Source organism: Dipteris shenzhenensis, chromosome 31 (genome assembly GCF_047967505.1).
Source record: "Dipteris shenzhenensis isolate YYH24624 ecotype China chromosome 31, Dip_SZ_1.0, whole genome shotgun sequence".
In the NCBI taxonomy this organism is placed as follows: domain Eukaryota; kingdom Viridiplantae; phylum Streptophyta; class Polypodiopsida; order Gleicheniales; family Dipteridaceae; genus Dipteris; species Dipteris shenzhenensis.
The window spans coordinates 45,921,106-45,945,487 of record NC_141626.1 but is presented as its reverse complement, the minus strand read 5'-3'; the positions used below and the strand labels follow the sequence as shown (position 1 = coordinate 45,945,487).

Sequence of the window (24,382 nt, the reverse complement as noted above, 5' to 3'; positions counted from 1 at the left end):
TTGAGTATCCTTCAAATCAATCAATTAGGCATCCAATGCTAGTGAGGTGGCTTCATTCACAACAAACAGACCACCAAATTAAGCCTTCGTTTCTGGTAAAATTATTCAAAAGACAACAAATAGGATACTCCTATGCCAGCCCGTACTAGAGCACCTATCCGGAAAGAGCATGCTAGTTTTGTTGCTTATGCAGTGGTTGCTACAGCATGCAATGAAGAGCCATTATGCCATGAAGATGCCTTTCCAAATGATTGTTGATTGAAGGCTATGCAAGCAGAATTGGATTCTATCTATCAGAGTGACACTTGGGAGTTGTGTGACTTGCCTCCTGGCAAGAATGCCATTGGAACTAAGTGGGTTTATCAATGGAACTAAGTGGGTTTATAAGATTAAATGGAAAGCTGATGGTTCAGTGGACCGTTATAAAGCCCGTCTTGTTGCTAAGAGCCGGCTCAACAGCAAGGCATTGACTTTGAGGATACTTTTGCCCCCACTTCCAGGGTCACTACTATTCGCATTGTTATTGCCTTTGCTGCCCACTTTCATTGGGAAGAACATCAACTTGATATCAAGACAGCTTTTCTTCATGGGCACTTGCAAGAAGAGGTCTATGTTTCCCAACCTCCTGGCTTTGAGGTCGAAGGTTCTGAAAGCAAGGTATGCTTCTTAAAGAAAGCCCTCTATGGATTGAAGCAGGCACCTCGGGCTTGGTATTCCAGGATACATACTCATTTGCTCACCCTTGGCTTTCAAAACAGCCCCACAGAGGCTACCCTTTACATCCGCAAGAGGGGGACAGATTTGCTGACTTTGGTCCTTTATGTGGATGACATGCTTGTGACTCGGACACATGCCAAGCAAATTGCAGCTTTTAAGCTTGACTTACAAAAGACATTTTCTATGTCTGATCTTGGTCTTTTACTCTACTATCTGGGCATCCAATTTGCTAGCAGTGAGGGGGACATTTTGATGTCACAATCCAAGTATATTGGACAGCTTTTGCAACGTTTTCAGTTTGAGGATTGCAAGCCAGTATCCACACCATTAGAGCCTCGTTTTCACTTCTCTTATGAGGATGGCAGCGGTGCATGTGATGTCACTCTCTATCAGTAGGCAGTTGGTTGTTTGATTTACTTATGCCATACGAGACCTGATTTACAGTGTGTTGTCTCACAGTTGAGCAGATAGATGCACAGCCCCTCTACGCACCATTGGCATGCCGTGAAGCGTGTCTTCAGGTATCTCAAAGGCACTCAGCATTTGGGCCTCTATGAGGCTGATTCTTCACTTCTTATGCATGGATTCACTGGTAGTGATTGCGCTGGCTGTTCGGACACCCGTGTGTCACATGGTGGCAACTGTTTCATGCTTGGTACTTCATGCATTTCTTGGTTCAGCAAGAAGCAGAGTACAGTTGCTACTTCTAGCTGTGAAGCTAGTACAGAGCAGCTTTTACAGTTACAGTGGAGTGTGTTTGGCTTCGAAAGTTACTTGCTAATCTTTATGCATATCAGACTACTCCTACCATCATCTTCACTGATAGTTAGAGTGCTTTGGCTGTTGCACGGAATCCTATTTTCCATGCTTGCACAAAGCATATTGAGGTTCACTATCACTATGTCAGAGAGAGATTATCAGTAGGTGATATTCAGTTGTCTTATGTTCCCACTGAAGACAACTTGGTAGATCTTTTTACGAAGGCTCTACCTCGACCTAAGTTTGAAGCTTTTCGACAAGCTTTAAACTTAGTGCCTTTTGTGACTTGATATGTTGTACTTTGTACAGTCATAGGTTGCTATATCCCTACAGGATGAACATGTGCAACCATGACATTAGATATTCATGTATCCTGAGTCATGTCCAAGATATTTCAGCCCATACCATGGAGGAGGGTTTGTAGGCCATTCTATGGGCTATCCATAGGTGCTACTTATTCCTTGGTATGTGCCTTATAGGCCTAGTGACAATCAGTCAGGTCTGTTGGTACAGTTAGTACATGTACCACCTAGGTCAATTAGGACACTTACTCCAGTTAGGGCATTTAGCCCTAGGGGTATGTTATGTTGGTTCTCTCTTGAGCTTCCACTCTCATCTCCTTTTCTCCTTCTCATCTCCATTTTTTAGATTCCGTTGCTTGCCATAGCCTACAAGTACCACCAACTCTACAACATTTTCCCTTTGCTGTAAATAAACCTTTGTTTTGAGATTACAGCTAGACAATTTTCTCTTATTAATAAAAAGGAAGAATAGAAGGGGAAGGGATGCATGATAATAAACTTGTCCCATTTCCTTAATTACCTCAAAGAGAGGGAAAGAACACCACACCTCCTCCTGAAGATGCTCCATTAGGAAAGACTTATACACATCTTGATTATGATAACCCACAAATAGAATTGCCTTGCTCTTCTCTACAAGAACCTCTTGATAGAGTGTTCTCCTTTGGAAACGAGTCCATCCAAGAGCAAGGTAATGAGGTAAACAAGGTTTCCAAAGAGGGAATTTCAAGGAGTTGATCATACTAGCGAAGGCCGTGTAGATAGAGATGCACAGTAGACTCCATCTTTGGATAAGTGGATAGGTCAAGTGTTCTAAATTGGAAGCAAAAAAGGTGGACTATTGGAATGCTAGAACTAGAGGTAACGATATTGCTACATGCAGAAGCAAGGAACAAGCAGCTAGGAGCTGTTAAGCATGCAAGAGTGAGTAACACCGCCCATTCGGACTGTTGCATGTTTGCATGCTACACATGCACACCTGCATGCCGCCCACTAACACTCCTGCATTCTTGCATACTTCGCATGCACTCTACATGCAGTCATAAACTCGATGCAATCAAGAGCGTACTTGCATGTCATAATTTTAATATTGCAACGATCCTTCTCAATGAGGAGGGCCACCATATCATCAAACATGGTAGTGGAAAGACGAAGGATCTCAAGAGTGTGCTCAAAGCGAGAAATGCCATGCATACTCTTCATAAGGATGGCCATCTTATCTTCATCATCGGGAACACTCTTCAAACTAGAGAGTTGTTGAACAAGAGATTGAAACCGGGCTAGATGATCACTCAACTCATCACTCTCTTCCATTTTCAGATCATAAAATTTGAGCTTCAAGAAGACTTTAGAGTTGGTGATTTTGTTACCAAAGAAGTTCTCAAGGCGATCCCAAATCTCCTTAGCAGTTAACTTGAAGTCCACATGATGAATGAGAGAGTCGGCCAAGCAAGTTGCTTCCATAATTTGTGTTGTTGCTGATCAGTTGTCTCAAGACGCTCTTCCTCGACAACATCCCAAACTCCTTCACGCATTAGCAATAGTTGCATCTTGGTTTACCACGTGGGAAAGCCTTCCCCCTTGAACTTCTCCACAAGTAGGGAACTTGAAGAGAAGGAAGTCATGATGAAAGAGGGCTTCTAGAAGGCGTGCAATAAGCTGAGGAGACCAGCAAGTATGGTGGCTGGCAGAAGGCTCCAAAACACGAGCAGTCCTCACATGGACAAGTCGGCTGAGGAAATGGTCTTAGAGATTGCTGGAGCAGCTGGTCGAAGGCTGGAACCACTCAAAAACCTCCACAGGCAGGTCCGAAAGCAAAGTCAGCTGAAGTAATGCAGTTGTAGAAGCATGTAGCAGAAATTTGATGGCTTGATCTACCCCGAAATGCACACAGCAGCACTTGGAGAGGCTGGAAAAGCTCTGAATTGAAGACCCTGACCTCCGCGCAGCACTTGGAGAGGCTGGAGTTGCTTGAAGGTGCCGACCAAGATGGAAAGATGGCAGCAGAGGCGAAAATAGGGCAGCTGAGCAGATTTAGGGTTTTGAATTAGTATTAGGGTTAGGTCTAGGATGACGTGGCAGCTATGGCTATGGTAAGGCTGAGTGGCTCTGATACCATGTTGAAAACATGCTGAAGGGAGGGAGAGAGAGAGAGAGAGAGTTAGGGTGTGAGGAAATAATGCTCAAATGAAGACATAATGAAAGGCTCTCATTCATTCATCAAGTATATCAAGACAAGTGAAGTACAAGCCTTATATAGGCTACTCACTCACACACTAGCACCTAGTGCATATGGGATAAGTCCCATGATGACACTTGGCAATCACCACTCACATAGACTAGTACTAGATCACCTAGTACTTCACACTAACACATCACATCACCACACTCTTTGGCTATGATATCTCCAACATTTAAGAGGCCTATCAAAAACTTTCTTTGGCGTGGGCTAGATGGATCGGCAGATATCAGAGTTGCTTGGACTGAATATCATTGATCTAGATCTTCAATGCAAAGATTTGCTTCGCAAATTGATTGTTGGGAGATTATGCATGGATAGAAGCCATGGAAGTCTTTCTTTTTGCCAAGCACTTTTATTTAGCAATGCAAGGAAATTTCAGATTTGGGTTAGTGGCTGCAGACGGTCCAGAGCAGCCCATTGAGAGAGTTCCATCTTAGCCTAGATTTACAGAGATGTCTTTTGGAGGCGGCTTTGGAAATCTCTTAGAAATAGGAAGGTCATTCTTTTCTTTTGGCTTTTTTACATGGAGGGATTGGAATAAACAAATGGAGGGAGAAAGTTGGAGCTGATCCTTCTTGCCCACGATGGATCATGTTACCAAGTCCATTCAGCATTGCCTTTGGGAGTGCAGTCACGCTAGGGTCATTTCGGCAAGGATAGCTAATTGAAATAATGATCTCCTCCACTTTGTCTATTGTGTGGGGCTCGGTTTGCTTGCTTTCTTTGACTAGACCTCAGGTTTTCTTCTTATGCTCTAGCCGAGATAGCATGACCTCGGAAAGATCGGTGGGCATTTTTTCTTAGATGACCGACTTTTGTAATATTTCATATACGTAAATTAAATGGTCAAGGGAAGTAACTGCCAAGGTCCACGGTGAGGGTGTAATGGCATTGACTAGGTGGTTTTGAGTGCTAAGGCCTAGGTGCACCTAAATGTGTAATAATGCCAAGGGGCAAATGTTTTAAATTGTGCCCCAAGAGAGGGGTAAATGGTGTACCAAGTAAAAGGTCTAAAATGATGACATGTGGCAGAGGGAACCATCTAGGGAGTTGTGGTCTTGTGGATAGGCATGAGGAATGAATTACGTATCGGTAGTAACATGCGATCCATGAGAAAGGCTAGGTGGATATACGTAATGCCATCGCCTGTGATTTTTCCTTGCCCGTAATTGACGAAATCCAAGAGAGAATTAGGAATTGATCCTATCAATTGGTATCAGAGCGTGCAGGTTTGACGAGGGGGAAAGCAGCGGGGTAGGCTGACGATGAGCTGTGATGGCATGGCGCACCTTCGACTATTTGATGGACAAGCCTTGCGTGCTTGTGGTTGATGCCAGAAGCTTAAGCTCTTACTGAAGCCACAAATCTCAGTTGACAGACCGTGGGTGCGAACGCGAAGCATACCAGATAGTTTCGGAGAGGACTCAGAACGGGATATGTGACGACGAACAGTACAGGTTTGCTGAGCAGCGATGTGTGCCCGTGTGGAGGAGGCGATAACAAGTTCGATTACGTGGGCTACATCCACATCATAGTTACTAGACACGAACTTTCGGGTCAACGCGGTGCTGACCCTGAACTTAGTAGCGAGCTGAACCTTGTCCCGGACTCCTTTCAAAGTCTGCGTAATACAACGGCGTCGTGTCTGAGTGAGAAATAGCTTACTTCAGGAGGGCCGACACCAGGCGCGGGATTTCTTGGAGTGAAGCGATACATAGAGCTGGGTGAAAAATCTGTGTAACAGCAGACGAAAGCTATAGGTATATCGGAGGTGATCAAACGAAAGCTATATTGTCCCGTTTTGCACGGGCCGGAGGATCTCAAAGCATCGTGGCTACCGGGGCCAGCCATTTGCTTTAACATTGACAATGAACCTTTTTATGCTGATTTTGGACCACTCCATCTCGCTTGTACCTATCATTTGCATGAAGCCCTGTGCGAGAACCCTCAGTTCAGCAGGAGGAGTGACGGGTGAATTTTGAGTCTCAACGTTGTCTCTGACGATTTAATCCAGGGAGCAAAAATTTTTTTTCTATCACAAATTTTAGTTTCCAGTTTGCAGGCGATTTATTCTTGTACAGCGGAGGTTGCAGTTTATTATTCCTGTACAACAAAGGGGAATCCAAAAAAAAAAAAAAACTATTTTTCCTTTTGAAACAATGGAGGCAGAGGGACAAGATTCCAAGAGAAATCCTAGTGAATCTAGAGCACGGTCTACACAACAAGTGTCCCATCACACACCTACTCTGGTGGGTAGGATTTCTGTACTAGAAGATGCTTTACAGCAGATCATGAACCAGCAGCTTCAAGTGAACACTGGTCAAAATGAAATTAGGGAGATGGTGCAAGCCTTGTCGGCTAGACCATCTAGAAGGGCAAAGCTCCAGCAGAGCCAGAGCCCACTATACACTCATCAAAGCACGCGAAGGTCAAGGTACCTAATATTGCCAACTATAGACCGAAGAAGTACGCTGGTCGGATGACCAAGCGCAGTTTTGATGTGATCGAGGTTTGGTTACACAAGTGGGAAGAAGCCTTCGCCATTTGTGAAATCAGATCTGATCTAAAGAAAATCCGTGAGACCACTCACCTGTTTGTTGAGACAGCGGATAGATGGTGGATAAAGCAACAGAAAGATCAAGTTGCCCCTACCACCTGGGAAGGGTTTAAGGCTGAATTTAAGAAACACTTTCTTTCACCTGACGAAGAGTCCCGAGCTTGGGATGCTTATAGAAACCTTCGCCAGAGGAATTTATCGGTGGCAGAGTACACTGACAAATTCAGGGAATGTGTTATGAAGATAACAGACCCTCTCCCTATGTCGGTTCAGTTGAAAGACTATATCTATGGACTGAACGACAAGATTAAAATGGAAGTTCATGCTAAATATGTGACTACATTAGATGAATCTATTGCAGTAGCCCTGAACTATGAAGATGCCAGAGGCAGGCCTAGTGGGTTTGTGCAGGCAGGGACTCAGCATGAGTACCCGAGAAAAGGGGGATTTCAGAGGAAATGGACTTCAAAGACAAGTGTCTCGCACCCAAGTGGCCAAACCAAGCAGGTGAAGCCAGTTGAGGGACCAGCAAAGACGAGTACCACCGTTGGGGTGAAAAGGAAAGTAACTCCAATGGCAGCCCAGGCTTGGTCAAAGTCCTCGTTGACCCCTGAGCAAAAAGAGAAAGCTAGAAAAGAAGGATTGTGCTTCGGATGCCTTCAGCGACATCAGTGGAAAGATTGTCCACTGAACAAAGACCGTCGCACGGCCAATATGATAATATATGAATGCGACGCGGAAATGCAGGAGAGTCCCGATGCGGAACATATGCAGATGCAATTGGTGGGACCTTCTCAAAGGTTAGTACCTGTGTTGTTAAGTGTGTCTGTTACTAAGTTAGTAAGCGGTGCACCTGATAACATCCTTTCAAAGCCCGCAGCAACGGGGTATACGGTTACGATGAGCCCGAGTTGATTAAAATGAAAGGACAAGTAGCCAATCATGATGTGATTGTGTTGTTTGACTCAGCGTCAACGCACAATGTAATTAACTCGAAGCTTATTAAGAGGCTCAAGTTGAAAACTAGTCCGTCTGACTATGCTTATACGGTCAGGATGGCGGACGGAAGTTCAACTGAAATATGGGACCAAAGGGTTACCCTGTTGGAACTTCGAATTCAGGACTATGTTGAGAAGCTAGACTTTGAGTTGACCAGGCTTGCTCACACAGATATAGCCCTAGGCATGGCTTGGCATTTTTGGAAAAATCCAGCCATTGATTGGAAAAAGCATATTTACCTGTTCAAGATGAACGGGGTAGAATATGTTTTGCTAGGTGAAAAGGATTTACCTCGAGGACCATTGATTTCGGCCATGGAAATTCGGAAGACTCCGAAAGAGTTCTGTCTCTGTGTATAGCATCGGTAGAGTCGATTGATGATGCATCGACTAGTACTGAGGCTACCCAAGATGGAAAAATGACCGAGTTGGCTAAAGAGATATCGGAGAAGTTCTCTGATTGTTTTAGGGATGAGTTACCTTATGGGTTACCTCCAGAGCGGAATGTTCAGCATAAGATCGAACTAATCCCGGAGGCAGAACCTGTAAATAGACCTCCCTATCGAATGAGTTTTATTGAAGAAGCGGAGGTGCGAAGGCAACTGGAAGAATACCTCAAGTTGGGGCAGATTCAACCAAGTTTCTCACCCTTTGCTTCGCCAGTGATATTAAAGAAGAAAAAGGATGATACGTTTCGCCTCTGTATAGATTACAGAGCATTGAATAATATCATTGTTAAGCACAGGTATCCGATGGCTCGGATTGATGATTTGCTAGATGCATTACATGGAGCCGTGATTTTCAGTAAGATAGATCTTAAGTGTGGCTACCATCAGATCCGTATTAGAGCCGAGGATGTGCATAAGACCGCTTTTAGAAGCAGGTTTAGTCATTATGAGTTTTTGGTAATGCCCTTTGGACTTACCAATGCTCCAGCTACATTCGTCATGCTTATGAACGATTTACTACGTCCGTATATCGGAAAGTTTGTAGTACATTTTATTGACGATATTCTGGTGTTCAGTAAAAGTAATACTGAGCATCGTGAACACTTATGAATAGTGTTCAGTACTTTGAGGAAAGCCACTCTTTATGTAAATAAAAAGAAAACTATACTGTGTATGGTTAGACTTGAATATTTAGGATTCATAATTACTCCAGAGGGGGTAGAAATGGATCCGAAGAAAGTGGCTGCGATACTGACTTGGCCAATCCCTCAGAGTCTGACCGCTTTTTGCGATCATTCTTGGGATTTGTCCAATTTTATCGAAGGCATATCAAAGGATATTCCGAAATAGTATCGCCATTGACTGATCTGACCTCAGATAAAGTACCTTTTATATGGGGACAGAATCAACAAGAAAGTTTTAACACCATAAAACAAGCTGTGGTCACAGGACCGGTGTTAAAAATAGTTGATCCCCAGAAACCGTTATTCCTGGAAACCGATGCAAGTGGCATTGCGGTAGGAGCAGTTCTCCTTCAAGGGGAAGGCCAGTAGTCTTTGAAAGCAAGAAGCTTTCTCCCTCTCGAAGGAATTAGCCAACTCATGAATTAGAGTTGTATGCTATTATCCATGCTTTGAAAACATGGAGGCATTATTTATATGGTTCGGAGTTTTATGTGGATGTGGATCATGATACTCTGAAAATTTTTATAAACAGCCTGACTTGAGGGGCCGCCAAGCTAGGTGGGCAGAACTCATGCAGGAGTTTAATTTGACGATTCGGTACCGAAGAGGGAAGGATAATAAGGTTGCTGATGCGTTGTCTCGCATTATGCACAATATGAGTTTTACGGTATTAGAGAGTGCTCTAATGACCGAGATTACAGAAACTCAAAAGGTGGACGAGTTTGTCCAGAGTCTATGGCCTAAGGCTCATATGTTAAAACCCGGGGAAAAGAGGATGACCTGGCATCCAGAAAAGGCCAAACATATGCAAGATATACCATAAGGGATGGTATGCTGAAAAGAAATAGCAAGGTTGTAGTACCTAGTCAGAGTGATCTCAGGTAGAGAGTCATTCGACAGTGCCATGATAGCCCATGTGCGGGACATCCAGGAGTCGAGAAGACATATGATCTCGTGAAGCGAGATTTCTTTTGGCCAAAGATGAAAAAGCATATTCATGAATATGTGACACGGTGTTTTTCGTGTCAGGTAAGTAAGGCCGAGCGGGTGAAGCCATCCGGACTTTTACAGCCCTTGGAGATACCACTAAGTAAGTGGGAGAGCATTTCCATGGACTTTATTGTAGGGTTGCCTATAACACAAGGAGGGTATGATTCTATCCTTGTGGTGGTTGATCGTCTAACCAAGATGGCTCACTTCATTTCGACTAGAGAGTCTGTTAGTGCCCCGCAAGTGGCCGATTTGTTTATTAGACATATATTTCGTATGCATGGATTACCTAGATCCATAGTGTCAGACAGAGATGTCAGATTTACCGGTCATTTTTGGACAGCAGTATTTGAGAGACTAACGACTGAGTTGGGAATGAGTAGTGGAAATCATCCTGAAACGGATAGTCAGACGGAGAGAGTCAACCAGACTTTAGAGGATATGCTGAGGGCATATGTGTCATTGAGGCAACATACATGGGACAAGTGGTTGCCATTGTTGGAGTTTGCCTACAATGATAGAAACCATTCCTCTACAGGGTTCAGTCCGTTTGAGCTGAACTATGGTTATAGACCAGCGAATCCAACTATAGTTGGAGTACCTCAGAAAGTGCCTAGTGCCGCGAACTTTGTGGTTCAGATGCGGGAAATGCTAGCACTTGCGAGAGCTAATATCCGCCAGGCTATGGATAGAGCCAAGGCGTATGCGGATGAAAACCGGTCTATGAGAGTATTTAAGGAAGGAGAAAAAGTTTTTCTCAGAGTTCCTTCGCACTCGAAGTCGTTAACTTTAGGAGAGTGTGCTAAGTTATGACCTCGATACTATGGGCCATGGTTAATTCTAAAAAGAATAGGCAAGGTAGCCTATAAATCAGAATTACCACCGCGGTGTAAGGTGCACCCAGTGTTTCATGTTTCTCGTTTAAAGAAATTTTTGCATACTGGTGACTCACTAATCGAAGGTGTGGTTTTATTTCAGGAGATAGAGGATAATGCAAGACGCAAGCCAACAAGAATCCTGGACCGAGGAACAATGCAAGTGCGCAATCGGAAGATACCCACGCTGTTGGTTGCATGGCATGGTCTATGTTATGCTCTAGCCGAGATAGCATGACCTCGGATAGATCGGTGGGCATTTTCTCTTAGATGACCAACTTTTGTAATAATTAATGTGCGTAATTAAATGGTCAAGAGAAGTAACTGCCAAGGTCCTAGGTGAGGGCGTAATGGCATTGACTAGATAGTTCTAATAGGGCTAGGGCCTAGGTGCATCTAATGTGTAAATTGCCAAGGGGCAATTGTTTTAAAAGGGAACTCCAAGAGAGGGGTGAAAAAAGGATGCATCTAAGTAAGGGCCTAAAATGTGACATGTGGCCAAGAACTATCTAGGGAGATTGGGGTCTCAAGGATAAGGATGAGAAAAGAATAACGAAAATACATACGTAATGAGACGAATCCTATCTTGAGAGTTTGGCTGGGTGGATAAACGAGTTGCCGACGCCCGTGACTACTTGAGTTTAGGAACGAGCTTGGGAAGGGTGTTACACTTGGTATCAGAGCACAGGAATTTAGAGAGGGTTCGAGGGACAGACTGAATCTATGCTGACCTGCGACGTGATCGACGAAAAACGGGCAGAAAAAAAAATTGATCGACGAAAAATCTGTTACACTTGGTATCACGTAAGATGACGACGAGCTACGAACGGGGAGAGATGGTGCAAATGGCGACGTGACTGAACTAGCGTAGGAATAGTTGATAAGATGGTTACTGATCAACGAAAAGAACTGACGGGCTCATCCTCATCTAGACCAAGGCTGTGCGGGAAAGGAAGTCGTTGAGACTGGAGCGATGGGGAATAATCAGGCGCAGCTTCAGTTTACATTTGACGAAAAGCGTCGGAATTGACGATCTAAATGGCGTTACATTTGGTTAATCGGAACTGACGAAAAGCCCAGGGAGCATTTTTTCCGTTCGCTTCAGTTTATCGTTTTTCGCAGAGTGAAAATTTAAAAAAAAAAAAAAACCCAGAAAAAGGAGGCAGTATATATTTTCCTTTTTTTTTTTTTTTTTTTTTTTAAAGAAATTTCCCTTCCAACAAAATGGAACCAGAAGGGCAGAGTTCAAGGGTGAATCCTAGTGAGTCTAGAGCTCAATCTACACAACAGATGTCACATCACGCAGCACCTACATTGATTGGTAGAATCTCAATATTAGAGGATGCTTTACAGCAGATTATGAACCAGCAGCTTCAGGTGAATGCTGGTCAAAATGAGATTAGGGAGATGGTGCAAGCCTTGTCAGCTAGACCGTCTAGGATTGACAAGGGCAAAGCTCCAGCAGAGCCAGAGCCCAGTGTACATTCCTTAGAGCGCGCAAGGGTCAAAGTGCCTAATATCGCTAATTATAGACCGGAGAAGTACGCTGGTCGGATGACCGAGCGCAGCTCTGATGTGATCGAGGTTTGGTTGCACAAGTGGGAAGAAGCCTTCGCCATTTGTGAGATTAGATCCGATCTAAAGAAGATCCGCGAGGCCACACACCTGTTTATTGAGGCAGCGGATAGATGGTGGATAAAGCAACAGAGGGATCAAGTTGCTCCAACCACCTGGGAAGGGTTCAAAACTGAATTCAAGAAACACTTTCTCCCACCTGATGAAGAATCCCGAGCTTGGGATGCTTATAGAAATCTTCGTCAGAGGAGCTTGTCAGTGGCAGAGTACACTGACAAATTTAGGGAATGTGTTATGAAAATAACAGACCCTCTCCCTATGTCGGTTCAGTTAAAAGACTACATCTATGGACTGAACGACAAGATAAAAATGGAAGTTCGGGCTAAATATGTGACTACATTAGATGAATCTATAGCAGTAGCCCTGAACTATGAGGATGCCAGAGGTAGGTCTGGTGGATTTGTGCAGGCAGGGACTCAGTATGAGCACCCGAGGAAAGGGGGATTTCAGAGGAAATGGGTTTCAAAGACAAGTGTCTCGCAGCCAAGTGGCCAAACCAAGCAGGTGAAGCCGGTTGAGGGACCAACAAAAACAAGTACCACCGTTGGGGTGAAAAGGAAAATAACTCCAATGGCAGCCCGGGCTTGGTCAAAGTCCTCATTGACCCCTGAACAAAAAGAGAAAGCTAGGAAAGAAGGATTGTGCTTCGGCTGCCTTCAGCGACATCAGTGGAAGGATTGTCCACTGAATAAAGATCGTCGCACGGCTAATATGATAATATCTGAATGCGACGTAGAAATGCAGGAGAGTCCCAGTGCGGAACATTTGCAGATGCAACTGGCGGGACCTTCTCAGAGGTTAGTACCTTGTTTGTTATGTGTATCTGTTGCTAAGTTAGTGACGAGTGCACCTGATAACATCCTATCTAAGCCCGCAGCAACGGGGTATACAGCCTTCAATGATACGGAGTTAATTAAAATGAAAGGGCAAGTAGCCAGTCATGATGTCATTGTGTTGTTTGACTCAGCGTCAACTCACAATGTGATTAACTCCAAGCTCGTGAAGAGGCTGAAATTAAAGACAAGTCCATCTGACTATGCGTATACAGTCAGGATGGCAGACGGAAGTTCAACTGAAGTATGGGACCAGAGGGTTACCCAGTTGGAGCTTCGGATTCAGGACTATACTGAGAAGCTTGATTTTGAAATGACCAAGCTTGCTCATGCGGATATAGCCCTGGGAATGGCGTGGCATTCTAGTAAGAATCCAGCCATTGATTGGAAAAAGCACGTATATCAATTCAAGATGAATGATGTGCTTTATGTCTTGCGAGGTGAAAAAGATATACCTCAGGGACCGTTGGTTTCCGTGATGGAAATCAGAAAGGCTCAAGTAGAGTTTTTGTACCTTTGCACCGCATCGGTAGAGCCGGTGGATGAGTCTTCGGCTAGCACTGATGTTACGCAAAGTGGTGAGATGGCCAAGCTGGCTAATCTTATAACAGAGGAGTTCTCTGAATGCTTTAGGGATGAACTACCTTATGGGTTACCTCCAGAGCGGAATGTTCAGCATAAGATTGAACTGATCCCGGGGGCAGAACCTGTAAATAGACCTCCCTATAGGATGAGTTTTGCTGAAGAAGCAGAGGTGCGTAGGCAACTGGAAGAATACCTCAAGTTGGGGCAGATTCAACCAAGTTTCTCACCTTTTGCTTCACCAGTGATATTAAAGAGGAAAAAGGATGATACGTTTCGCCTCTGTATAGATTACAGAGCATTGAATAATATCACTGTTAAGCACAGGTATCCGATGGCTCGGATTGATGATTTGCTAGATGCATTACATGGAGCCGTGATTTTCAGCAAGATAGACCTTAAGTGCGGCTATCATCAGATCCGGATTAGAGCCGAGGATGTGCATAAAACCGCTTTTAGAAGCAGGTTTGGTCATTATGAGTTTTTGGTAATGCCCTTCGGACTTACCAATGCTCCAGCGACCTTCGTCATGCTTATGAACGATTTACAACGTCCGTATATCGGAAAGTTCGTAGTACATTTTATTGACGATATCTTGATATTCAGTAAGAGTGTTACTGAGCATTGTGAACACTTAAGGATAGTGTTCAGTACTTTGAGGAAAGCCAGTCTTTACGTGAATAAAAAGAAAACTATACTGTGTATGGTTAGGCTTGAGTACTTAGGGTTCATAATTACTCCACAGGGGGTAGAAATGGATCCGAAGAAAGTGGCTGCGATACTAACTTGGCCAATCCCTCAGAGTCTGACCGCGTTGCGATCATTCTTGGGATTTGTCCAGTTTTATAGAAGGCATATCAAAGGATATTCCGAAATAGTATCGCCATTGACTGATCTGACCTCAGATAAAGTACCTTTTATTTGGGGACAGAATCAACAGGAAAGTTTTAACACCATAAAACAAGCTGTGGTCTCAGGACCGGTGTTAAAAATAGTTGATCCCCAGAAACCGTTGTTCCTAGAAACCGATGCGAGTGGCATTGCGGTAGGAGCAGTCCTCCTTCAAGAGGGAAGGCCAGTAGCCTTTGAAAGCAAGAAGCTTTCTCCCTCTCAAAGGAATTGGCCAACTCATGAATTGGAGTTGTATGCTGTTATCCATGCTTTGAAAACATGGAGGCATTACCTGTATGGTTTAGAGTTTTATGTGGATGTAGATCATGATACTCTGAAACATTTTTGTAAACAACCTGACTTGAGGGGCCGCCAAGCTAGGTGGGCAGAGCTCATGCAGGAGTTTAATTTAACGATTCGGTACCGAAGAGGAAAAGACAATAAGGTAGCTGATGCGTTGTCTCGCATTATGCATAACCTGAGTTTCACGGTATTAGAGAATGCTCTAATGACCAAGATCAGAGAAACTCAGAAGGTGGACGAGTTTGTCCAGAGCTTATGGCCTAAGGCTCATGTATTAAAACCCGGGGAAAGTGAAAAGGATGACCTGGCATCCAAAAAAGGCCAAACTTATGCAAGATATACCATAAGGGATGGTATGCTAGTTAGAAATGGCAAGGTTGTAGTACCTGGTCAGAATGATCTCAGGCAGAGAGTCATTCGACAATGCCATGATAGCCCGTGTGCGGGACATCCAGGAGTCGAGAAGACATATGATCTCGTGAAGCGAGATTTCTTTTGGCCAAAGATGAAAAAGCATATTCATGAATATGTGACACGGTGTTTCTCGTGTCAGGTAAGTAAGGCCGAGCGGGTGAAGCCACCCGGACTTTTACAGCCCTTGGAAGTACCACTAAGTAAGTGGGAGAGCATTTCCATGGACTTCATTGTAGGGTTACCTGCAACACAAGGAGGGTATAATTCTATCCTTGTGGTGGTTGATCGTCTAACCAAGATGGCTCACTTCATTCCGACTAGAGAGTCTATTAGTGCCCCGCAAGTAGCGGATTTGTTTATTAGACATATATTTCGTCTGCATGGATTGCCTAGATCCATAGTGTCAGACAGAGATGTCAGGTTTACCGGTCACTTTTGGACAGCGGTATTTGAGACACTAAGGACTGAGTTGGGAATGAGTAGTGGGGATCATCCTGAGACGGATGGTCAGACGGAGAGGGTCAACCAGACTTTAGAGGATATGCTGAGAGCATATGTGTCATTGAGGCAACATACATGGGACAAGTGGTTGCCATTGTTGGAGTTTGCCTACAATGATAGGAAACATTCATCTACTGGGTTCAGTCCGTTTGAACTGAACTATGGTTATAGGCCAGCCAATCCGACTATAGTTGGAGTACCTCAGAAAGTGCCTAGTGCCGCGAACTTTGTAGTTCAGATGCGGGAGATGCTAGCGCTTGCGAGAGCTAATATCCGCCAGGCTATGGATAGAGCCAAGGTGTATGCGGATGAAAATCGGTCTATAAGAGTATTTGAAGAAGGAGAAAAAGTTTTTCTCAGAATTCCTTCGCACTCGAAGTCGTTGACTTCAGGAGAGTGTGCTAAGTTATCACCTCGATACTGTGGGCCGTGGTTAATTCTGAAAAGAATAGGCAGTGTAGCCTATAAATTAGAATTGCCACAGGGATGTAAGGTGCACCCGGTTTTTCATGTTTCGCGCTTAAAGAAATTTTTGCATATAGGTGACTCACTAATCGAAGGTGTGGTTTTGTTTCAGGAGATAGAGGATATTGCAAGGCGCAAACCAACAAGAATCCTGGACCGAGGAACAATGCAAATACGAAATCGGAAGATACCCACGGTGTTGGTTGCATGGCATGGTCAGCCTCTATCGGAAGCTACCTGGGAATCCGTGTACCAGTTGCGGAGAGCATTCCCAGATTTCATCATCGAGGACGCTGATGCTTGAAGAGGGAAGGAATGTTATGCTCTAGCCGAGATAGCATGACCTCGGATAGATCGGTGGGCATTTTCTCTTAGATGACCAACTTTTGTAATAATTAATGTGCGTAATTAAATGGTCAAGAGAAGTAACTGCCAAGGTCCTAGGTGAGGGCGTAATGGCATTGACTAGATAGTTCTAATAGGGCTAGGGCCTAGGTGCATCTAATGTGTAAATTGCCAAGGGGCAATTGTTTTAAAAGGGAACTCCAAGAGAGGGGTGAAAAAAGGATGCATCTAAGTAAGGGCCTAAAATGTGACATGTGGCCAAGAACTATCTAGGGAGATTGGGGTCTCAAGGATAAGGATGAGAAAAGAATAACGAAAATACATACGTAATGAGACGAATCCTATCTTGAGAGTTTGGCTGGGTGGATAAACGAGTTGCCAACGCCCGTGACTACTTGAGTTTAGGAACGAGCTTGGGAAGGGTGTTACAGTCTACCTCTATCAGAAGCTACCTGGGAATCCGTATACCAGTTACGGAGAGTGTTCCCAGATTTCATCATCGAGGACGCTGATGCTTGAAGAGGGAAGGAATGTTATGCTCTAGCCGAGATAGCATGACCTCGGAAAGATCGGTGGGCATTTTCTCTTAGATGACCGACTTTTGTAATATTTCATGTACGTAAATTAAATGGTCAAGGGAAGTAACTGCCAAGGTCCACGGTGAGGGTGTAATGGCATTGACTAGGTGGTTCTGAGTGCTAAGGCCTAGGTGCACCTAAATGTGTAATAATGCCAAGGGGCAAATGTTTTAAATTGTGCCCCAAGAGAGGGGTAAATGGTGTACCAAGTAAAAGGTCTAAAATGATGACATGTGGCAGAGGAAACCATCTAGGGAGTTGTGGGCTTGTGGATAGACATGAGGAATGAATTACATATCGGTAGTAACATGCGATCCATGAGGAAGGCTGGGTGGATATACGTGATGCCATCGCCTGTGATTTTTCCTTGCCCCGTAATTGACGAAATCCAAGAGAGAATTAGGAATTGATCCTATCATTTTCTATGCAAGCCAGGTTTCATCTTAAGCTTTCAAGGTGCAATACATAGCATGAATTGTGTTCCTTTCTCTTGGTACAGGTGTGCACATGCTTCAGTTGACAAAAGTTGGGAAATCCTTGCTAGTGTTACTGCCTGGCACATTTGGAGGGCCAGATGTACGGAGGCAATTGACAAGAAGCGTGTTAGCCCCTTGCCAGCATGTGGATGGTCCTTGTGCATACCTTGATGGCTACATGATTTAGGTTGTAGGGGTCTTCCAAAGCGATCTTGACTAGGAGGAGGTAGTTTCTTAGGAATGGAGAAACAGCATCTTCTTTTCTGAGTCTCCCTTTGGCAGGATTAGGCATTTCTAGCCATAGTCTTGGCTCTTTCAAACTTTGCATGGTCTTATGAGTTTTTCATGCTCTGCATATGTATTTCAACCTAGAGGTTTTTACTCTAGGTGGTTCCTCTCATACTTAATAGAAGTTTGTTTCTTGAAAGAAATTAAAAAACATTTCAAAAAGCTGGCACATGATGCACACAGCTGACTGCTCCAGTCCATCGTGAGAAAAGGAGCTCTAACTCTCTTGTGAGCTTTGATATCATGCTGGATGGTGCCATGGAGCAGATGAATGCAAAACATTGGATAAAACAGCCAGTTCATTGGTTAAATCTTCACAATGAAAAAGCAACATATACTTGTGTGTGTGAAAGATACACACAAGAATCAGTAAGTGTGAACCTATGTCAACACCCTAGATGATCTGGAAATGCCACGCAATAGGCAAAAAAGTTCTACAGCCCAATTAACAGCAAAGCTGCCCTGCTCAAGCTTAACTCGTCAAAATTCAGAACCACTACTAGTGCGTCCAATGACTTTCAAAATACATAAAACCAAGCAACATCCAGATGATGGACAAGTTTACTGGGCAATGGTCAAGCAGTTGACAGAACAGGCTACAGAGGTTAAGGGCAGGCAAGATTTTGCCACAGGTCTTATACGTTGGACAATAGTTTCACACTCAAGGTTATCATAGAGGCTGCACAGTTTCATATTTACATTCATTTTAAAGCATCATGACCATGCATGTGTTGACACATTAAGGCAATAGGACATTCCAAGATGCAGCTTACGTGGAAATATTTTGTTTAAGTCTATTCATAATACTGATAAAGCTAGCCTTAGTGAAGAATAGAAGCTTGCATGCTAGCTGGAAAGACTTAAATTTGAGCAAGCAAGGCCTTCCTTTCAAGAGTTTCTTTAAGCATGGTCAAGGATGCAATGAAGGAAAAGGAACTCAAAAAGATAACAATGAAGTCGTCTAAGAAGGCGGTGGTCTAGCTATCATCAGCAGAGTATGTGGTTTGTACTGATGCATGAGTCACGAAGATCATTTCTTCCCAATAAACCCAAATAAATGGAAGAGAAATGGCATCTTAAAAATGAGACACCAATCATCTCAAATCAAGCTGGAAAATTTTGCGACTTTTCTATAGGCAATGCAAAAACTGAAGTATACACTTCAGTATATAATTAAGCTCAGAAGAGAGGGAAATTCCAAATGGGTCGCCATTCCTTGACAATTGCTTCCCAATCCCCCATGAATTGTATCTTCTGTTTTTTGCGACCTCCCACCATCTAAACTGCAACTTTTACTTGTTTCTTGCCACGTATTTATTCGTGTTAAGTGTCTTGACAAGGCCCAAAAAGAAAGAAACAAAGAAAGAAGGAAAGTTTATTAAAGTCTTCGGAAGACCGATGGGTCTATGAGACTGTGAGAAACCAACATCACTATCACCGACATCATCATCAGAGCGACTGTCATCATAATACAAAGTGAAGTATGCTCCGAGGTCACTGTGGTCCCCCCCCATCAAGAGTGAGGGAGTGATAGCATGAAAGTAGATATAGAGTGCTGCCGGCTCCCTGTGGATGCAATCCTAAGCTGTCTCCTGGTCACAGCTCTACGTCTAACAAGGGCGACAGTCACCCCTGTCGGTCACGCTCCCACTCTGAATATGGAGGGAATGTCCCAAAGTGTAATATGTGCATCAACCCTCTGCCTGAGCTGCCTGTAGGGGGGAGTCTATGTGGTCTGGCTAGAGAACTCCGTGATCGTGCTCTGAGAAGATTCTACTAGGGTATGCTCCTCCTGTCTCTGAGATCGTAGTAGGCACTCACGATGCCGAACACCCTCATGAATGAACGCGGCCAAGTACCTTTGATCTGGAAAATAACAACCCGGAGCTATCTCTGAATAGACAATAAAATCGTCCTCTGATCTAATAGTAAACTAGGCATCTAAAGATGAAATGTTCCTGTGACTCAACCTCCTGTAGGCTACACAAAGTGCATATTCGTCTCTCCCTCAGTAGACCCTTTACCCGACCACTCTCAATGTGAAGAGACCCGAAGCCCAATGGAGACCCTCAATGAATGGGGTAAATGAATCAATGTATATCTTGGTGGGTCAATAAATCCCTCATCCAAGATATGTAGACAATGATCTCTATGGAAGCTAAGCTTCACTGGGAGCTCATTCGGTTCCAACCAGGTCCAGAATGCGTGTAGCTTGAGAAGATCCTCACGTATGACCTAGTTGACCTCATGATAGCAAAGTGAGAAGAACGGTCCATCAATGTTGTACTGGAAGGGAGGAAGTCTATTCATATGTAATCCCAGTCGCTCAAACCATCTCACTGTGTGTGCAAACCAACATCTTTGGTCGCCTGCCTATAATAGCACCGTTGAAGAGGACAATGCTAACCACGGTAATCTACTGCACCCAAAGATGTGATCTCCATATGCCCTAACTCGATATAAGTAGTAATGCCCTAACTCGATATAAGTAGAAATGACGCATCGAGTTGCAATGGTGAAGATCCAAACTTGGCTTGAATAATCTAGTGAGGAACTTACGGCTTACTGCAAATCATCCGTGATAGCATAAGAACCTATAGTCAATCCACACGAGGCATTTGGTCCGAGGGTCCTGAAAGTGTAAATGGAAGCACTGCCTCTCCAATCTGGCCAATGAGTCATATCCTTTGCTTAAGCGAGCCTGCATCGCCGGTCTCATGGTGAAAATAGGTCTGGAAAAGATCACCTCCAAGTAGGTATATGATGAAACAATCTCGACTATTGACCCGTCAAAAGTAAACTGCTCCCGATGCATCATGTCCCGAGATGTATTAAGATCATGACCTTGGTTTTACCAAGGTTGACCTTCAGATCATGCGACTCACAGAAAGACTGTAGTGCATCCAAGTGCCTCAGAAGCCCCTCTGCTGAGGATGATAGGAGGACAACATCGTCTACATAAGCAATATTTGAATCAGAGTGCCAACAAGAGAGCATCCCATCCCCCTAGTGTCTGCATGACTGCCTCAAGCTCATCGATGTACATGCCAGTTGTGATACCTGGAAGCTCTTGTTCTCTTGCCCATACATCTTAACCTTTAAAATTCATCAAGACCATCCCCCCGGCTCCTTGTTGGCATGAAGGACTAAAGGCCCATCAAAATACAAAGCAAAAGCTGTTGGTGGTGTCTCCCTTTCATCTTTAATATTCACCTTACATTTCTTTTCTTCTCCTAGATCCTCCCGTCTGGTGAGCAAATCTGCCATAGTAGACCTAGTGGTATTTTTAGTTACAAAAGAGAAAGAGAACTCATGAAGCTCTGACAACCATTTTGCAAATCTCCCCCCAGGATTGGGCTTACGAACTAGATATGCTAATACAGATTGAAAGGTAAGGAAGAAAAATGGTTGAGGTAATAAATAGGAGCAAAACTTTCTGACCGAAAATACCAAAGAGAGAGCTTGCTGGTCCATTTCTTCATAAGGTGGGCAATAAAGGACATCCTTGTTTGACCCCAATCGTACTCAAAATCTCATCTGTCCATCCATCCAGACCTAGGAAATCCACAAAGCTTTTCGGAAATCCACAAAGCAACAATAAACCCTCTGCCATAAACTCTCACGTAAAGAGCCATAACAGCCCAGTTAATCTCCTGATCATAACCCAAGTCTTGCATACACCTGATGAGGCAGGCTCTAGGAACTATGTCAAAGGCTTTGCGGAAATCCACAAAGCAACAATAAACCCTCTGCCTCCGTGTCCTCCCCTCCTCAATGAGCGTGAGAATGTGATCCATGGCCTAGGATCATGTCGGAATTCGGCATGTCCATATGCTCTAAGCCCCCGCGTCTCTGTGAATCAACTGACCTCTTTATCAAGCACTAATGCATAAATCTTGGACGTGACATGCACAATCATAATCGTCCCGTAGTTCCCCAAGCTCATGGGAACCCTGCCTTGTGGATGGGTAAGATACTATTAAGAGTCCAAGTGCGTGGGAAGCCAAGGTAAACAGCTTCATTAAAGAGCTTTGCTAAGATCGAGGCAAGAATGTTAATCCCATATGTAATAAATTCAATGAATAGACCCTCGTGATCTTTCGCTCAGCAGTTATGAAGCTTCATCACAGCGTCATTCACAACCCCCATAGTGAAGAGTGTACAGGAAGTAGGACGAGGTATGTGTGAAAGGTCAAGAATGGGCTGATTTGGGATGTCATATAATGTGCTTGCATAATCATACCAAACCTTAGTGTCGGTGAGAGGTGAAGGGGACCATCCTCTCTAGAAATCTCCACCAAAAGTCTTCGGAGTTGTTACTAAACAAAGTGTTGAGTAATTCCTCCTCGTTTCGACAAATAAATTCATGTTTCTTCCTGCGAACCAATCGACAATACTCGCGTATCGTGTGAGGTTCGGTCGGAGGGTTATGTTTGGAAAATAAACAAGATTACAAGCCACTCAACTCGGAACTGGTTCATTTTTTATGTTTCTTGTATAAGAGGCCACACAAAATTCTTTATTTACTCCATCCAAAACACAAGGAAAACAATGGTGGCACGCAAGGAAAACAATGGTGGCATGCTGGTGTGAATGGATGCATAAGCACAGATGCAGCATGCTGATTGTGTTCATTTGTACATGGGCATAGAAATGATATGTTGGTCCGAAAGAAATAGGTTGCTAGAAATGTACCTCATCAAAGTAAGTCAGCTCACTAAGGAGACCCGACAGCAATTCCCTGAGCTTCTCAATCTTTTTTTGTGTTCCCCCCTTCACATTCTTTATATCTCGCATGACTCTACAAAGTTGGGCAGTTAGTTCATTTTGACGCACCAGGCCCTGCCACATCTTTTCACCTGCATCTTCTTTGTCATCCAGCTTTGCCTTCAATTTTTAAAAGAAAGAACCAAACTTAGTGCATTTTCTTTAAAAGATCAATTTCTCTAAACACCTTCTTTAGGATCCCAGATGCAATTTGCTGCAAGTTGCTTAAATAAAAAATAGTGCATGCCAAAGAGAGTGGACTGAGTATATTCTTGCACCTTCTTCATCGTATCTTCAAGTAGCTCATACACAGAATAGAACCGTTTGGCATAGGCTGGATCATACAGCTCCACTGTGACATACCATCTTAAAAAGCTTGCTAAATCAATATTGTGCACAGCTGTATTCAATCATGCCAAGCAAAAACCATATCAGCTAAGTTTCTATCACCCTGAGTAAGTAGAACTTATAACTGACTTGAATAAAAAATCCTTTATACATTCCCCAAATGGTATGGTTAAATCAACATCAGCTATGAGAGTTGAAATAAGCCACTTACCGCGGTGTACAAGAAAATATGCAAGACGAGACTTATCAGAACGCTCAAACCGAAGGGCCTGTACAAGTTGTAAAAGATAGCACTGCAACTCCACATCATCGGCCCGTTCGAGTACTGTCACAGCATATGCACGAACCTGCACGATAAAATATGCTATTCAAATGAAATCGTACATTGAATTAGTCATCCACTCAAGAATTTTTTTGAAATAAGAATAAATAAAGAGTACATTTATATGCAAACGAAATGCTTTATGGACAAGACTTGAATCTTCACAATTTCTTTATCCTTACAAAGACCACCCTCATTTGGAACTCAAATGGCAGATTGTTTTAGCTTTCAGAACGAAAACAAACATGTGATACAAATCTCAAAACCAAGGGCGTAAAGCTAGATAGCACAAAAGTAGCAGCATGTATTTCAGTGCCAGAAAAAGTGTAGCTGTAATGAATCATCTCATGCTACTGTGGAAGAATTTCTATGAGCTCAGAGCTTAAACACAAAATTTGACTTGATGTCAAGAGGCGCAGGATCAAAATGTGTTACCTGACACGTAAACAAGGAGAATAGAGATGTGGGCACCTCAGATGTGGGAACAGGTCAGGATTAAAAGTATGAGGAGGCATACAGATGCATTGAATACATCTATGCCAAGAAACCAATACGCCTTACTAATATGCATAAGCAAACCAGAAGTAGACAGAATGTCCATACCCGCTGTCCATGGAAGAGGGGCCAGCTCTTTCCAGCTCCTATCCTCTAGCCAGGCACCTAGGGGTGTAGAAATGACTCCCAGCCAAGGGAAAGGAGAGAGAATGAGAAAGAGACAGACTCTGGGAGCTGAGAACAGAAAGGAGAGCAAGGCTCATGGGTGCAGAGGCCAGGGCAAGAGACAGAAGAAGGGCTAATCTTCCATGGAAAAATCCACGTGGAATTTGGAACTGACCCGTGCAGCTTCAAATAATAGCCCTGCTTCGAAATGGGTGCTTCAGAATGCATGCAGCAGCAATTCAGCGACCAAAAGCACCTCCGGATGTGGGCAGCTGCCTCGGGGTGCGTGCAACGATCTCGGGAGGCATGCAAACAGCACATCAGCGTCAAACCAGGTCCGTACAATAGCCTCTAATGCCTATACAACAGGGAATTGTCCGTACAGCCAGTCCATACAGCTAATAA

At 43.8% G+C, this 24,382-nt stretch overlaps 1 protein-coding gene across 1 annotated transcript in view; it reads right to left on the bottom strand.

Annotated features, from left to right (window-relative positions):
* VPS34 (vacuolar protein sorting 34) overlaps positions 1-24,382 on the bottom strand; it is a 179,830-nt gene that overhangs the window by 133,819 nt on the left and 21,629 nt on the right. The window contains exons 9-11 of the mRNA XM_087402441.1: positions 23,207-23,342; positions 22,926-23,047; positions 22,576-22,767 (exon numbers count right to left, since the gene is read on the bottom strand). Coding sequence (XP_087258567.1) covers positions 22,576-22,767; positions 22,926-23,047; positions 23,207-23,342 — 450 coding nt within the window. The remainder of the gene's footprint in view (positions 1-22,575; positions 22,768-22,925; positions 23,048-23,206; positions 23,343-24,382) is intronic.